Source organism: Carcharhinus amblyrhynchos, chromosome 9, assembly GCF_965287045.1.
Source record: "Carcharhinus amblyrhynchos chromosome 9, sCarAmb.v2.hapA, whole genome shotgun sequence".
Classification (NCBI taxonomy): domain Eukaryota; kingdom Metazoa; phylum Chordata; class Chondrichthyes; order Carcharhiniformes; family Carcharhinidae; genus Carcharhinus; species Carcharhinus amblyrhynchos.
In genome coordinates, this window is record NC_137332.1 from 87,459,539 (window position 1) to 87,477,879 (window position 18,341).

Consider the following 18,341-nt stretch of genomic DNA (forward strand, 5'->3'; position numbering starts at 1 on the left):
AAAGAGAATGTAAGATGTCTAGACCTTGACTTATCACCATATCATTGTACAATTAGTACAGGAAGAATGTGTGAAGTCTTACTCACAGTCCAGCCTCCACCATCAGTAGTCATGTCACAGAAGACTTGCAGGCTTTGCTGTGGCTCTGCATTGATGTAGACAGTGTAGATGCCACTGACACTGTCCCCATTAAGTAGGTGCTGAGTGCAATCCCAAGGGTATGGATAAAGACTGCCTTCTACAATGAGAAAAATGAATCAGGACAACTGGAAAGGACAAATTCTCATGGAACTCAACTCATTATTCAGCTTCTCATCCTCGAGGAGCAATAGCAACGGTGAGGGGCTTTGAAATGACTTATTCTACTGACCCCAGCGGGAGCATTGATATAAACAAGGAGTGAATCAATACAAATAGGTATGCTAACAACTCATACATTTTTATTCATCAGTTCAATTCTCAAATCTCCCTCTTGTCTTCCACATCCTCCTTGGAGGATAACAGCGAATCCTCCCCTGGAGTTTTGTGATTGTTGAGAATGGCGGAGGCCATTGAACAATAATAATTGTCGTATTCCAGACACAGATGTAGACAAGCCAGTGTACAGCCATACCAATCTCCAACCTGGATAAATGGGCATTGTCTCTGGCCAAAACAATGCCACTTAATATGAACCAGCATTGAAATGACCCCATGTAACAAGGGTAACACCGACAGAGGAACCGCCTTTGTAATGATGGAAAGAGAGGAGTCTGTCCCTCAGGGACACTGGTTAGAACCGAGCGGGGAAAAGACCCATGTCATAGAGGGTAATCATCAAGTTGACATTGGCAGGGTTCATTATAGTTAAAATCCCCAGGATCTGATGGTATCTCCTGTCTAACCTATCCAACTCCTGCCAGAGTTTTGAAAGGAAGTAGGTGAGGAAATTGCAGTTACCTGAGCCATACCTTTTCCAGAATGTTCTAGATTCAAGAATTGTCCTTTCAGAGTGGAAAATGGCAAGTGGAAACTCCATTATTTAAGGAAAGTTAGAGAGAGAAACCTAGAGTTCTCAACCTGTTAGTTCAACTTCTGTTGTGGGGAAAGTTATCGGATACAATTAAAAGTGATAATTAAGGACAGAGTGATAGAGCATCAGGAGAAATCTGAGCTGATCAGAGTGAACTAATGAAAGTTCCAATTAAAATTGATCACCTGAAACTCTGTTTCTCTCTCCAAGGATGCTGCCTGATCTGTCGTGTAATTCTGACATTTATTGTATATGATAAAAGATGTTCTGTCGGCACATCTTTAAACAAGCCCAAACTAATGTTAGTACAGGTTGCTTTTACCGACAGATCAATGATACTGTGTGCCACCTTTGAGCCTACATCATCAAACTCTTTACTAAAATAATCCCTGGTTGTAGTCATGCTGCCTTCACTAACTCTCAAACTTTTATTGCTGCACTCTCAGTTGTCAATAAAATTCTCAATCTCAGCCATAAGATCCAAGGAGGAATTTAATTGAGAGATTTACTCCTCCGAGGTTCCTTTTGCACACCTCGTACTGTCCAGGGAAGCAGATATTATTGTTTTTTACTGATCCAGTGACAACACAAATTGTCAATTAGAATCATAAGGGGGAATTTTCCTGTACCATCTGCCACGGGAATCATAGTGGACTGTGGATGGAGCAGGCAAAGGCCTGTTGACTTCAGGCGGGGTTTTCTGGTTTTTGTGTGACTGCGGCCGGAAAATCCCGCCCATTGAATCATACACCACAGAATCAGGTCTCTCGGCCCACCATGTCTATTAAATATCAATCTATACTAATCACATTTACCAGCACTTGGTCCACAGTTACCATGCCTTAGAGATTTAAGTGCTTGTCCAGATGCTTCTGAAATGAGAGTACCTGCCTCTGTCACCCTCTCAGTCATTGCATCCCCACCATCCTCTGGATGAAAAAACCTCTCCTCAGATCCCCTCTAAACTACTTCCTCCTTGCCTTAAACCTATGCCCTCTGGATCTTAGACATGGGGAAATATTTCTTATGATCTATCCTACCTATACCTCAGAATTTTGTATACCTCTATCAGATCCCCCCTTCAGCCATCTCTGCTCCAGGGAAAACAAACCCAGCCAATCCAGTCTCTCCACATAGCTGAAATGTTCCATCCCAGACAACATAGAAACTAGAAGCAGGAGTAGGCCATTCAGCCCTTTGAGCCTGCTCCAGCATTCATCTGATCATGGCTGATCATCAAATTCATTATCTCGACACCCCCCCCCAACCACCCCCCCCAGCTTCCTCCCATATCCCTGATCTCTTTAGCCCCAAGAACTATATTAAAGTTTATTTATTAGTCACAAATAGGCTTACATTCACACTGCAATGAAGTTACTGTGAAAATCCCCTCATCGCCACAATCCAACACTCGCTTGGGTACACTGAGGGAGAACTTAGCATAGCCAATTCATCTAACCTGCACATCTTTGAGCTGTAGGAGGGAACCAAAGCACCCCCAGGAAACCCACGCAGACACAGGAAGAATGTGCAGACTCCACACAGACAGTGATCCAAACTGGGAATCAAAGCCTAATCCCTGGCGCTGTAAGCAGCAATGCGAACCACTGTGCCACCACTATTTAATTTCTTCTTGAAATCAGACGTTTTGGCCTCAACTACTTTCTGTGATAGTGAATTCCACACATTCACTAATCCTGGGTGAAATTTCTCTTCACCTTAGTTTTAAAAGGTTCACCCTTTATCCTCAAACAATGACCCCTATTTCTGGACTCCCCCACCTGTCTAACCCTGTTAGAATTTTATAAGTTTCAATCAGATCCCTCTTACTCTTCTAAACTCTAGTGATTATAATCCTAACTGACTTTGTTTCTCCTCATATGACAGACCTATCATCCCAGGAATCAATCTGTAAACCTTCCCTGTACTCCCTCTATCACAAGGACATCTGTTCTCAAGTAAGGACACCAAAACTGCACACAATACTCCAGATGTGGCCTCACCAAAACCCTGTACAATTGCAGCAAAACACCCTTACCCCTCTATTCAAATCCTGTCACTAAGAAAGCCAACATACCATTTACTGCCTGCTGTACCTGCGTGCTTACTTTCAGCGAGTGCTGCATGAGGACATTTAAAGTGGATGAATGAAGGATGTCCCTGATGGTGGGATTTCCAGAACCAGGGATCACAACCTAAGGATATAGGGTAAACCTTTGAGGACAGAGATGAGGAGAAATTTCTTCACCCAGAGAGTGGTCTGCTTGTTGAATTCACTACCACATTACTATCACAGAAAGCAGTTGAGACCAAAAGATTGAACGTTTACAAGAAGAAATTAGACATAGCATTTGGGGAGAAGGAGATCAAAGGATATTGGGGTAGGCATGTCTTGCTATTGAGTTGGATGATCAGCCATGATCAAAATAAATGATTGTGTAGGCTCGAAGGGCCAAATGGCCTCCTGCTGCTCCTAATGTCTGTTTTTATGTTAACATCTCTGCCGCAAGAGGAAGATTTGAGGAGCATGTTAGAAGATGAGGCACGAGGTGAAAAGATCAGAGGAGCAGTAGAGCTTACTCTAGTGAGTTGTTATTTAATACATTTGTATTAGATACATCTTTGTGCCAGATGGATTCCTGTACTTAGGAGAGAACTCATACATTTGCACATTCACTTCACTCATACCTGTTGTAAATGAAGCGTGTTCTGGTGTACTTCTCATGGTGCCATGTGCAGACTGCAGTGTCAGTGTGTACTCGGTCATTTCTGACAGGCCCTCCAGTTGAATCCAAGTATCCTCTGCATCTAGTATCAGCTCCTGTAAGAGTGTGGAGGGGAAACATCAAATCAGGACCTTAACCCTGTCACTTCCCAACCTCCAAAAAAACTCAAATTCCACCCTGCAGTACGTCCTTTGACAAACAGCTCTGGTCCTCTGACAATTAACATTTAAACATGGTGTGCACACCTTGGTTGGGAAAGTTGGGTGAATGCAACATAAAAATCAGATTTAGCCCAGTTAGGAGGGAACATAGGTAACATTTCTCTCACATAAGAGGTGAAACTTCCTCCCAAATAAAACAATCACAACACTTCTGTTGCAGCTGCTGGACTCAGATGATCGTGTCAAGGGCAGGTTTTCCAGTCCTGACACCACACTGGGATTCGGGGTAGATGTGTTCAGTCAGGATCCTCAGTCTGACAAGGGCAATATGGGCAAAAGCCACAACGCTCAGCAGGGAGATGACTCAATAGATATTGCAATTACTGAGGTCGCCCATGTTCTTGTACAGGGAATCTTTACATCACAAACATACATCCCTGCTCCCTCCAGCAGACACTGCAACCCTCCAGCAGACACAGAGAAATTTGTACAGATACTGCTGGTTTCCTGTGTTTGATGAGTTTAGATGTTACAGCATCAGCACCTAGAGTTTTCCCCATGGCAGGTGAATCAATCGCTTTGCCCAGCTCCTCCATGTGGGAGCAATTCCAGCCCCATTATGAGGGGACAGGTTTTCTTTGGTGCCTAGAACTTTCTCAGAGTATTCTGCCTGGAATACAATTTCAGGTAGTGTTCCACCATCTCTCCAACTCTTGCAGTTGCTGATGATGTCCCCTATCTTTGTTTCCAATGGAGAGGTTTTCTTTGCTGATGGACCTGTTGCATTTTTGATCTCACCATTGTGCTGACAGTGCATTATGTCAAATGACATCTGAATATTCTGGCAAAATTCTAACCAGTAGTGCAGTCTGCTGGACTTTACATTGGTGGTGCTGAGTGTATACAGAGTCTTACACTTGGATCTTTGAAATTAATGAGAATGGACCCTTGGCCTCAATATCAGGCTCCCTCACAGTGATGTTAGTATTCACCAAGGAGGTGGGCATGGAAGATAGTGAGATAAGTGTGGAGCACACTAATATACTAGAGCATTCTTAGATCAGGAAAGAAGCGGTGTTGGGTCTCTTGAAGAACATTAAAATGGATAAGTCCCCAGGATCCAATGGGATCTACCCAAGGTCATTGACAGAGGCAAGAAAAGAGATTGCTGGGGCCTTAAGATCTTTGTAGACCTTGCTAACTACTGGAGAGATCCTGGAGGACTGGTGAGTAGTGTTGTTCTTCTGGTCAAGGAAGGAAAAAAGGATAATCAGGAAATTATAGACTAGTGAGTTTCACATCCATGGTTGGGAAGCTATTGGAGAGGATTCTTTGGGATAAGATTAACACGCAGTTGGCCTAATTAGGGAAAGTCAGCATGGCTTTGTGTAGGGCAGGTCATGTCTTGCTAACTTGATTGATTTTTTTTAGGAGGTGGCGAAGGTGATCGGTGAGGTTTGAGCGGATGTTGTTTGCATGGATTTTAGTAAGACTTTTCATTAAGTCCCTCATAGTAGGTTCATCCAAAAGATTAAGATGCATGGATCCACAGTAACTTGGCTGCTTGGATTCAGAATTGACTTGCCCATAAATTCAGAGTATTGGTGGAAGAGAGTTTTTTGGCTGGAAGTCTATGACCATTGGTGTTCTACAAAGATCTGTACTGCTGTTTGCGGTAGATAATTATATATAAAAAAATGACTTAGATGAAAATATACGCAGATGGATTAACAAGTTTGAAGGTGACACAAAGATAGGTAAAACTGTGAAGATTGTAGAAGATTGTTAAAGGATACAGCGGGATATAGATCAGTTGCTGATAAGGATGGAGAAATGGCACATAGAGTTTAATCCGAGCAAGTGTAAGGTGCACTTTGGGAGATCAATTGTTAAAAGGAAATATACAGTTGATGGCAGGAACCTGAACAGCACTGATGTACAGAGCAATCTTGGGGTTCAAGTCCATTGTCTGAAAGTAGTCACACAAGTAGATAGGATGGTAAAGAAGGTTTATGGCATGCTTATCTTTTGTTTTATTCATTCATGGGATCTGGGTATCGGTGGATGGGCCCGCATTTATTGCCTATCCCTGAGGGCATTTAAGAGTCAACTACATTGCTGTGGGCCTCGAGTCATATGTACACTAGACCAAGTAAGGGTGGCAGATTTCCTTCCCTGAAGGACATTAGTAAACCAGATGAATTTAAACAGCAATTGACAATGGTGTCATGATCATCATTAGACTTTTAACTCCAGATTTTTTATTCAATTCAAATTCACCATCTGCCATAGTGGGATTCGAATCCGGATTCCAGACCATTACCCTGGTCTCTGGACTACTAAGCTAGTGATAATCCCACTACACCAAAGAATTCAAAGGACAAACTCAGCCCGGGAAACAGGCCCTTCGGCCCAACGAGCCTGCGCCGCCATCTCAACACCACCAGTCCACCTCTCTACTCATGACCCCTGTCTAATGTTTTATGGCCATCCAGATTGAGGGAAACTGATTTAGGGACAATTTATTTCTGCCAATCAACCTAACAGCACATCTTTGGGGTGTGGGAGGAAACCGGAGCACCCGGAGAAAACCCACGCAAGCACGGGGAGAATGCGCAAACTCCCACAGACACCGGCCCAAATCCATGTGTCTGCACAGCAATCAGCGATAGTCACTGAGCTGTCGTCTTGCCCAGCGTCTTGTCCAGTTTAGGCACACACTAACGACATGAAGCACTAGGCCAATCTCGAACAGCCAAGAGCAGCCCCAGTACGACCCATCGCCTGTATATCACCACCACCTCCACTGTTGGTCAGGGCATTGAGTACAACAGCTAGAATGTCATGTTGCAACTTTATAAAACGTTGGTTAGGCTGCACTTACAGGATTGCATTCAATTCTGGTTTCCACATTGTGAGAAGTGGAGGCTTTGGAAAGGGTGCAGAAGAGGTTTACTAGGATACTGCCTAGATTATGGGGTATGAGCTAAAAGGAGAGGCTGGATAACTAGGTTTGTTTTCGCTGGAGCAGCAGAGGCTGAGGGGAGATCTGATAGAAGTCTATAAAATTATAGAGGCATAGATAGGATTGACAGTCAGGATCTTTTTCCCAGAGTTGAAATGTCTAATGCAAGGGGACATGCACTTAAGCTGAGAGACGAAACGTTCAAAGGAGATGTGAGGAACAGGTTTTTTACATGAGAAGGGTAGGTGTCTGGAATGTGCTGTCAGCTGTGGTGGTGGAGGCGGATATGATAAGGACACATGTCCTTAACCTGTTCATTTCCAGGTTCACAAGATGAGAATGTGAACTACATGTTGTAAGGTCAGAATTTTTTTCCCACACTTACTGGAAGGTAGCAAGCTAGACTTAATATTAATAGACTTAATATGGGCGGCAAAGTGGTTAGTGGTTACTCTGCTTCACAGTGCCAGGGACCCAGGTTCAATTCTGGCCTCGGGTCACAGTCTGTGTGGCATTTGCACATTCTCCCCATGTCTGTGTGGGTTTCCTCCAGATGCTTCTGTTTCCTCCCTCAGCCCAAAGATGGCGGGTTAGTTGATTGGCCATGTTAAATTGACCCTAGTGTCAGGGGGATTAGCAGGGTGAATGTGTGGGGTTATGGGAATATGGCCTTGGTGAGATTGTGGTCAGCGCAGGCTCAGTGGGCCAAATAGCCTCCTTCTGCACTGTAAAGATTTTATTTTATGTTTCAGCCTGAACTAATCAGGAGACAAACTAATTTTAACGGGCCTATTCATGACAGCAGCCATGATGTGGAGATGCTGGTGTTGGAAATGGGTAAACACAGTAAGGAGTCTCACAACACCAGGTTAAAGTCCAACAGGTTTACATAGAACATAGAACATAGAACACTACAGCACAAACAGGCCCTTCGGCCCACGAGTTGCGCCAACCACATCAACACCTACCAATCTATAGACCTATCTATAACCCCCAATCCCATTAAACCCCATATACCCATCCAGAAGTCTTTTAAAAGACCCCAGCGAGTTCGCCTCCACCACCACTGACGGCAGCCGATTCCATTCACTCACCACCCTCTGAGTGAAAAACTTACCCCTAACATCACTTCTGTACTTTCCTCCCTGCACCTTAAATCTGTGTCCTCTCGTAGCGACCATTTCAACCCGGGGAAATAGCCTCTGAGAATCCACCCTATCTATTCCTCTCAACATTTTATAAACTTCTATCAGGTCGCCTCTCAACCTTCGTCTCTCCAGGGAAAAGAGTCCCAGCTCCCTCAACCTAACTTCATAAGGCATGCCTCCCAATCCAGGCAACATCCTTGTAAATCTCCTCTGTACCCTTTCAATAGCTTCTACATCCTTTCTATAGTGAGGTGACCAGAACTGCGCACAGTACTCCAAATGAGGCCTGACAAGGGTCTTATAAAGTTGCAGCATTACCTCCCGACTCCTAAACTCAATCCCTCGATTAATGAAGGCCAGTACACCATACGCCTTCTTGACCACCTCCTCCACCTGCGAGGCCGATTTAAGAGTCCTGTGGACCCGGACCCCAAGATCCTTCTGCTCTTCAACACTATTAAGACTCCTGCCCTTGATAGTGTACTCGTTCATCCCATTGGTTCATTGATAGGTTTATTTGATATCACAAGCTTTTGGAGCACTCTTCCTTCAACAGACTCCCTTAATGAAAGCAGCGCTCCGAGAGCTTGTGATACCAAATAAATCTGTTGGACTTTAACCTGGTGTTGGGAGAATTCTTACCATGAGAGCAGCAGCAGTATTTTTTTTAAGTACCTAACTAGTATTTAATTTTTAATCCAGCAACCAATAGAGGGAGGGAGATATCAATTGGCAGGGTGTGTGCTACTCCTGCACGATGTGGGGTATCATGAACACTTCAAGTGTCCCTGAGGACTACATCTGTGGGAAATGCATCCAGTTGCAGATGCTCACCATACACATGGATTGGTTAGAGCAGCAGCTGGAGGTACTGAGGAGTACACAATTAACTGAAATTGTTCTAGATAATAGCTACAGAGATGTGGTCACACCCAAGCTGCAGGAAGATAGATGGGTGACTGCCAGATGGAGTAGGCAGTCACTGCAGGGGTTCCCTTTGCCTGAATCCCTATCTGACAAGTATGCCATTTTGGATAAGGAGAGAAAGATTCTGTGAAGATGTGCAGGAGAAGTGCTGGGGGCTTGGAACACACTGCCAAGTGAGGTGGTTGAGGTAGATATGTTAGCGACATTTAAGACTTATCTAGATAGACACACAAACAGACAGGAATTAGAGGGATATAAGCGGTCGATCTAGATAGGACAAATTGATCACTGCAGGCTTGGATGGCTGAAGAGCCGGTTTCTGTGCTGGACTGTTCTTTGTTGTTCTTTGTTAGGAGGCTTTTAGATAACACATAAATATGCAAGAAATAGAGGGACATGGATCAAGGGCAGGCAGAAGGGATTAGTTTAATTTGGCGCATGTTTGGCACAACATCGTGGGCCGAAGGCCTGTTCCTTTGCTGTACTGTTATATGTTCTATTTACCAGTCAGCACTATTTCCATTCTTGCTTGCTATATTGCTGAGATTACAGCATTGTAGATAATGACTTGGAGTATGTTCCATTTCACTCTGGACTCCTGGCTGGAATACTCAACAGCGCCTGTTCAAAGGAGTTGGGGCAGCCTAGTGGCACAGTGGTTAGCACTGCTGTCTCACAGCACCATGGGTTCAATTCCAGCCTCGGGTCACTATCTATATGGAGCCTGAATGTTCTCCCCATGTCTGCACAGATTTCTTCCGGATGCTCCAGCTTCCTCCCTCAGTCCAGGCTTAGGTGGATTGGACATGCTAAAAATCCTCCCACAGTCCAATGATGTGCAGGTTAGGTTGATTGACCATGTTAAAAATTGGCCCTTGGTGTCCTGGGATGTGTAGGTTGGAGGGATTGGCGGGTAAATGTGTACGGATCTGGGGGGTGGGGCCTGGGTGGGATTGTGATCGGTGCGGACTCGATGGGTCGAAGGGCCTGTTTCTGCGCTGTAGGGTTCTATGTGCTAAAGCTGACCCTCAGTGTCAGGAGGATTAGCAGGATAAATACATGGGATTACGGGATAGGGCCTGGATGGGATTGTTATTGGTGCAGGCTTGATGGGCTGAATGGCCACCTTCTGCACTGTAGGATTCTATGGTTCTATAAGTTGAGGAAATATTGGCTTATGTCTGGGTGGCAGTGTGGCTGACTCTTGTACAAAGAAAGATTCACTGTCCAATTCCCAATGATTCACTCCCCCAATCCCCAGTGATTTACCCCTGGGATGCCCAGTTATTAACTCCACAGATCTCCAGTGATTCACTCCCTGGATCCCCCAGATGCACCCCCAATCCCCCATGAATCCATATACAGATCCCAAGTGAATCACTTTCCCGATCCCCAGTGATTCACATCCAGAATCCCCAGTGATTCATTCCTTGATCCCCAGCGATTCACTCCCTCGATCCCCCATTGATACGTTCCCCTGATCCCCAGAGGTACTCTCCTTCAATCCTCAATGATTCTTTCCCCAATCTCCAGTGATTCACTCCATCAATTGCTCTCCAGATCCCCAGTTATTCACTCCCCCAATCCCCAGCTATGAACTCTCCGATACCCAGTGATTCACTCCATGGGTCCCCCAGATGCAACCATTGATCCCTAGTGAATCCATACATTGGTGCAAGTTAATCAATCCCCGATAACCAGTGATTCATTCCCGGTTGAGTGAGGATAGGCTGGGTGAGTGGGCGAGGACCTGGCAGATGGAGTATAATGTTAGCAAATGTGAGGTTATTCACTTTGGCAGAAATAATAGCAGGAGGGATTATTATTTAAAGGGTGAAAAGCTGCAGCATGCTACTGTACAGAGGGACCTGGGGGTCCTTGTGCATGAATCGCAAAAACCCAGTCTGCAGGTGCAGCAGGTGATCAGGAAGGCGAATGGAATGTTTGCCTTTATAGCGAGGGGGATAGAATATAAAAGCAGGGAGGTCTTGCTGCTACTGTACAGGGCACTGGTGAGGCCGCAGCTGGAGTACTGTGTGCAGTTTTGGTCGCTGCACTTGCGCAAGGATATATTGGCCTTGGAGTGAGTGCAGAGAAGGTTCACCAGGCTGATACCGGAGATGAATTTGGGGGCGTTTAAGAGATCTGTGGATAGGTTCATGGACGAAAAGGGATTGGTTTAGGTTAGTGGGTCATTGTTTTTTAACTGGTCGGCGCAACATCGTGGGCCGAAGGACCTGTTCTGCGCTGTAATGTTCTATGTTCTATGTTCTATGAGGGGGTTAGCCTATGAAGAGAGATTGAATAGACTGGGTCTGTACTTGTTGGAGTTTAGAAAGATGAGGGGGGATCTTATAGAGACATATAAGATAATGAAGGGGCTAGATAGGAGAGAGATAGAGGGATTCTTCCTGCTTAGAAAGGATAGCAGAACTAGAGGGCGCAGCCTCAAAATAAGGAGGGGGGGGGGTGCAGTGTGGAGTGTTTAGATTGGAGTTGAGGAGGAACTTCTTCACTCAAAGGGTGGTGAGTCTCTGGAATTCTCTGTCCATTGAAGTGATGGAGGCTGCCTCGCTAAATATACTTAAGTCACGGGTAGATAGGTTTCTGATAGACAAGGGAATTAAGGGTTATGGGGAGAAAGCGGGAAAGTGGAACTGATCCACTTCAGATCAGCCATGATCTTATTGAATGGTGGGTCACGCTCGAAGGGCTAGATGGCCTACTCCTGCTCCTATTTCTTATGTTCTTATGGCTCCATAAGACAATAAGATATAGGAGCAGAATTAGGCCATTTGGCCCATCGAGTGTTCACCGGAGATGAGGGAATTAATTACTGATGATCAGATGGAGTGAAAACCAGAGATCCTATAAGTAAATCTCAAATAATTCATAGAGTGAATCATTGGGGATCAGGGAGTTAATCTATCAGTATTGTGGGAATGAATTGGTGGGGATCAGGGAGTGGATCACTGGAAATCAGGGGAGGGAATCATTAAAGATCTGTGGATGGATTCACCAGGGATCAGAGGGTTTCAAGGTGGGTGGGGGTGGCATTGCTGGGGATCCAGGGACTGAATCACTACTGATCAGGAGATCAGAACACTGGGTAACTGGGAGTTAATAACTGGGGATTGGATGGAATGGAATGCCAGAGATCCCGAGTAAATCTCCGGTAATTGGTGGAGTGAATCAGTGGGGATCCCATTAGAAAATCCCTGGGGACTCAGGGAGTGAACCACTGGGGATTGGGGGAGTGAATAATTGGGAATTGGGGAGTGAATCACTGGGGATTATGGCGTGAATCACCGGGGTTCAGGGAGTGATTCACTGGGGATTGGTGAATTGATTCATAGAACATAGAAAACTACAGCACAAACAGGCCTTTCGGCCCACAAGTTGCGCTGATCATATCCCTACTTACTAGGCCTATTTATAACCCTCAATCCCATTAATCCCATGTACTCATCCAGAAGTCTCTTAAAAAACCCCAACGAGTTTGCCTCCACCACCACCACCAACGGCAGCCAATTCCACTAACTCACCACCCTCTGAGTGAAAAACTTACCCCGACATCTCCTCTGTACCTGCTCCCCAGCACTTTAAACCTGTGTCCTCTCAAGCAACCATTTCAGCCTGGGGAAATAGCCTCTGAGAATCCACCTGATCTATACCTCTCAACATCTCATAAACCTCTATCAGATCGCTTCTCATCCTTCGTCTCTCCAGGGAGAAAAGATCTAGCTCCCTCAATCTATCCTCATAAGGCATGTCACCCAATCTAGGCAACATCCTTCTAAATCTCCTCTGCACCCTTTCTACGGCTTCCACATCTTTCTTGTAATAAGGCGACCAGAACTGCGCACGGTACTCCAAGTGGGGTCTGACTAGGGTCTTATAAAGCTGCAGCATTATCTCCCGACTCCTAAACTCAATCCCTCGATTAATGAAGGCCAGTACACCATATGCCTTCTTGACCACATCCTCCACCTGCGAGGCTGATTTAAGAGTCCTATGGACCCGGACCCCAAGGTCCTTCTGCTCCTCAACACTGCTAAGAGCCTTACCCTTAATATTATACTCCTTCATCCCATTGGACCTGCCAAAGTGGACCACTACACATTTATCCGGGTTGAAGTCCATCTGTCACTTCTCCGCCCAGTCTGCACCCTATCTATGTCCCGCTACAACTTCTGACATCCCTCCAGACTGTCCACAACACCACCAACCTTCGTGTCATCGGTAAACTTACCAACCCACCCCTCCACTTCCTCATCCAGGTCATTTATGAAAATGACAAACAGCAAGGGTCCCAGAACAGATCCCTGGGGCACTCCACAGGTGACCAGCCTCCATGCAGAAAAAGACCCATCCACAACCACTCTCTGCCTTCTGCAGGCAAGCCAGTTCTAAATCTACAAGGCCAAAGCCCCTTGGATCCCATGCCCTCTCACCTTCTCAAGAAGCCTTGCATGGGGTATCTTATTGAACGCCATGCTGGTGTTTGGGGAATGATTCACTTGGGATCAGCAGACAGATTCATTGCGGATCAGGGAGGGAGATGCATCGGTGGGGATTGAAAGCAGGGATGTATTGCTGAGGCTGTATAAGGCTCTGATCAGATCACATTTAGAGTATTGTGAGCAATTTTGGACTCTGTATCTAAGGAAAGATGTGCTGCCCTTTAAAGGGTCCAGAGAATGTTCACTAAAATGATCCCGGGAATGAAAGGGCTGACGTATGAGTGCTTGAGGACTCTGGGTCTGTACTCAATGGAGTTTAGAAGGATCAGAGGTGATCTCATTGAAGCTTACAGAACACTGAAAGGCTTGGGTAGAGTGGATGTGGGGAAGATGTTTCTATTAGTAGGAGAGACTAGGATCTGAGGATACAGTCTAGGAGTAAAAGGATCACCGTTTAAAACCGAGATGAGGAGAATTTCTTCAGCCAGAGGGTGACGAATCTGTGGCATTCATTGCCACGGTAGACCAGGTCTTTGAGTATATTTAAGGCAGAGATGGATAGGATCTTGATTGGTAAGTGGATCAAAAGTTATGGGGAAAAGGTGCGACCATGGTCATAACGTCTGAAATGTGGAGTTTTTTCAAGGAGCAGCTACTGCGAGTCCTTGATAGGTATGTCCCTGTCAGGCATGGTGGATTTGGTAGATCTAGGGAACCGTGGTGCACTAAAAGAGTTGAGTCGATGGTTAAAAAGAAAAAGGAGGCTTATGTTCGGATGAGATTGGAGGGCTCAGATAGTGCACTAGAAAGCTTTAGATTGGCTAGGAGGGAGTTGAAGAGTGAGTTGAGAAGGGCTAAAAGAGGACATGAGAAGACTTTGGCTGATAGGATTAAGGAGAATCCTAAGGCGTTCTATAGGTATGTCAAGAACAGAAGGTTGGTCAGGGCAAGATTAGGGCCAGTTACAGACAGCAGGGGGAAGTTGTGTGTGGAACCGGAGGAGATTGGAGAAGTATTGAACCAATATTTCTCTTCGGTGTTCACGCAGGGGGACATGAATATAGCTGAGGAGGACATTGGGTTGCAGGGGTGTAAAATAGACAGTATTACGGTTGATAAAGAGGATGTGCTGGAAATTCTTGAGGGGCTGAAAATAGATAAGTCCCCTGGTCCGGATGGGATCTACCCTAGGATTCTCTGGGAGGCTAGAGAGGTGATTGCAGAGCCTCTGGCTCAGATCTTCAGGTCGTCATTGGTCTCTGGTGTAGTCCCGGAGGATTGGAGGATAGCGAATGTTGTCCCATTGTTTAAGAAGGGGAACAGAGACTTTGCCGGGAATTATAGACCGGTGAGTCTTACTTCTGTTGTGGGCAAGGTTTTAGAAAAAATTATTAGGGATAGGATTTATAGTTATTTGGAGTGTAATGAATTGATTAGAAATAGTCAGCATGGTTTTGTAGCGGGTAGGTCGTGCCTTACTAACCTTATTGAGTTTTTTGAGAAGGTGACCAAAGAGGTGGATGGGGGTAAGGCAGTTGACGTGGTATACATGGATTTTAGTAAGGCGTTCGATAAGGTTCACCATGGTAGGCTTCTGCAGAAAATGCAGATGTATGGGATTGTGGGTAATCTAAGAAGTTGGATCAGGAATTGGCTATCAGATAGGAGACAGAGGGTGGTGGTGGATGGTAAATATTCATCATGGAGTGCAGTTACGAGTGGTGTGCCTCAGGGATCTGTTTTGGGGCCACTGTTGTTTGTAATTTTTATTAATGATCTGGATGAGGGTATAGTTGGGTGGATTAGTAAATTTGCTGATGACACCAAAATTGGAGGTGTGGTAGATTGTGAGGAAGGGTGTCATAGTCTGCAGGGAGACTTAGATAGGTTGCAGAGCTGGGCCGAGAGGTGGCGGATGGAATTTAATGCGGAGAAGTGTGAGGTAATTCACTTTGGTAGGAGCAACAGATGTGTCGAGTATAGGGCTAACGGGAGGACTTTGAATAGTGTGGATGAATAGAGGGATCTAGGTGTGTGTGTACATAGATCCCTGAAAGTTGGGAATCAAGTAGATAAGGTTGTCAAGAAGGCGTACGGTGTCTTGGCGTTTATTGGTAGGGGGATTGAATTTAGGAGTCGCAGTGTAATGTTGCAACTGTACACTACTCTAGTGCGGCCGCACTTGGAGTACTGTGTGCAGTTCTGGTCCCCGCATTACAAGAAGGATGTGGAGGCGTTGGAGAGGGTGCAGAGGAGGTTTACTAGGATGTTGCCTGGTATGGAGGGGAGGTCCTATGAGGAGAGACTGAGGGATCTAGGGTTGTTTTCGCTGGAAAGAAGGCGGCTAAGAGGGGATCTTATTGAAACATATAAGATGATTAGAGGTTTAGATAGGGTGGATAGTGATAGCCTTTTTCCTCGGATGGAGAAAGCTAGCACGAGGGGGCATGGCTTTAAATTAAGGGGGGGTAGCTACAGGACGGATGTCAGGGGTAGGTTCTTTACCCAGCGGGTGGTGAGGGATTGGAATGCCCTGCCTGCTGCAGTTGTAAATGCGTCTAGTTTGGGGGCGTTTAAGAGATCTCTGGATAGGTTTATGGACGAAATGGGATTGGTATAGGCTAGTGGGTCATTGTTTTTGTAACTGGTCGGCGCAACATCGTGGGCCGAAGGGCCTGTTCTGCGCTGTAATGTTCTATGTTCTATGTTCTATGTTCTATGGTGTTGAGAATTATATCACCCATGACAGCTCTGGCCCCTGTGGTACACCGCTGGTAACTGGCCTCCAGTCTAAAAATTTTCCTTCCACCTTCACCCTCTGTCTTCTATGAGACAACCAGTTACTTATCCAAATTTCCTTCTATCCCACACCTCCTTATCTTCTTCATGAGCCTACCACAGGGAACCTTATCAAACACCTTACTAAAATCCATGTGTACGACATCAACCGCTCTACCTTCGTCTACACACTTAGTTACCTCCTCAAAGAATTCAATCAAATTTGTGAGGCAGGACCTACCTCTCAGAAAACCGTGCTGACTATCCCAGATTAAACTGAATCTTTCCAAATGGTCATAAATCCTATCCCTCAGGACTTTTCCACTAAATTACCAACCAAAATGTCGGGAAAGTTGAAATCACCTAATATAATTACCCTCTTATTATTTTTGGACACCTCTGCAAATTGCGCACATATTTGCTCCTCAATTTCCCGCGAACTATCTGGGGGTCTATAATAAACACCAAGCAACATAGCTGTCTCTTTTTTATTCCTAAACTCAAACCACAAAGCTTCACTTGATGCTCCCTCCGAGATATCATCTCTTGGGATTCACCGCCCTGCCCCCCCGCCTCCCAAAACCCAGTGATTCACTCCTCTGACCCACAGTGATTCACTCCCATGGACCCCAGTCATTCATTCCCTGATCTCCAGTCATTCACTCCCCTGGTCCCACTGATTCGCTCCCCCGACCCCCAAGGATTCGGATCCCCGAACTCCAGGGATTCGCTCCCCCGACCCCCAAGATTCGCTGCCCCGACCCACAGTGATTCACTCCTCCAAACCACATTGATTCCCTCCACTGACCCATGGTGATTGAATCCCCCAACCCACAGTGATTCACTCTCCTGATCCCCAGTGAGTCATTCCTCTGACACCCCCCCCCCCACTCCCGCCAGTGATTCTCTCCTCCGACCCAATGATTGACTCCCCCGACCCAAAGTGCTTCACTCCTCCAACCCACGGCGATTCACTCCCCTGATCCCCAGTGATTCACTGACCCGACCCACAGTGATTCACCCCACGAATCCTCTGTGATTCACTCCACAGATTCCCAGTGATTCACTCCCCTGTAATTCATTCCCCCGACCCCGAGTGATTCACTCCCAGAACCCCAGCGATTCACTCACCAAGTCCCCAGTGATTTACTCCACTAATCCCCAGTGATTCATTCCCCCGACTCTCCAGTGGTTCACTTCTCCGATCCCCAGTGATTCACTTCACGGATCTTCACTGATTCATTCCCCCGAGCCCCAGTGATTCACTCACCCGACCCCCACTGATTCGCACCCCTGGCCCCAGTGCTTCACTCCCTCGATCACAACTGATTCGCTGCCATGACCCCCAGTGACTCGTTCCCCTGAACCCCAGGGATTTGCACCCATAACCACCAGGGATTCGCTGCCCTGACCCACAGTCATTCACTCCCCGACCCCCAGTGATTCACTCCCCCAATCCCCAGTGATCCACTCTAAGGATCCTAAGTGATTCACTCTCCAGTGATTCAGTCCCTCGGTCCCCAGTGATTCACTCCCCAAGAACCCCAGTAATTCACTCACCAAGTCCCCAGTGAATCACTCCCCAGAACCCCCACAATTCACTCATCAGATCCCTAGCGATTCACTCTCCAGATCCCCAGGGATTCACTCCCTAGGTCCCCAATGATACACTCACCACGTAATAAGTGATTCATTCCCCTGATCCACAGTGATTCACTCTCAGGTCCCCAGCACCACCCACCCCCCAGACCTCACTGATTCATTCTTCAGTGATTCACTCCCTTGGTCCCCAGTGATTCACTCTCTAGATCCACAGTGATTCACTTACCCATGATTCACTCCCCAGGTCCCCAGTGGTTCACTGCCCTGACCCACAGTGATTTTCTCCTTAATGAATCACTCCCTAGGTTCCCAGCAATTCACTCCCCAGAACCCCAGTGATTTACTCACCAGGTCCCCAGTGACTCAGTCTCCAGATCCCAAGTGATTCACTCCCCGATCCACAGTAATTCACTCCCTAGTGAATCACAGTCAGGTCCCCAGCATTTCACCCCCCCAGAACCCCAGTAATTCACTCACCAGTTCCCAGTGATTCACTCCCTGGACCATTCCTCCGTTCTTGTAATATATTTTAAAAAGGTACAGACTGTTTTAAGAGTTG

At 46.2% G+C, this 18,341-nt stretch overlaps 1 protein-coding gene across 5 annotated transcripts in view; it reads right to left on the reverse strand.

Moving 5' to 3' along the window:
* Window positions 1-18,341, reverse strand: part of tnr (tenascin R (restrictin, janusin)) — a 281,530-nt gene that overhangs the window by 20,198 nt on the left and 242,991 nt on the right. For all 5 annotated transcript variants that reach the window (XM_080196056.1, XM_080196057.1, XM_080196053.1 and 2 more), the window contains 2 exons: window positions 3,701-3,833; window positions 87-238 (listed from right to left, as the gene is read on the reverse strand). In XM_080196056.1, the coding sequence (XP_080052182.1) occupies window positions 87-238; window positions 3,701-3,833 (285 nt within the window). The remainder of the gene's footprint in view (window positions 1-86; window positions 239-3,700; window positions 3,834-18,341) is intronic.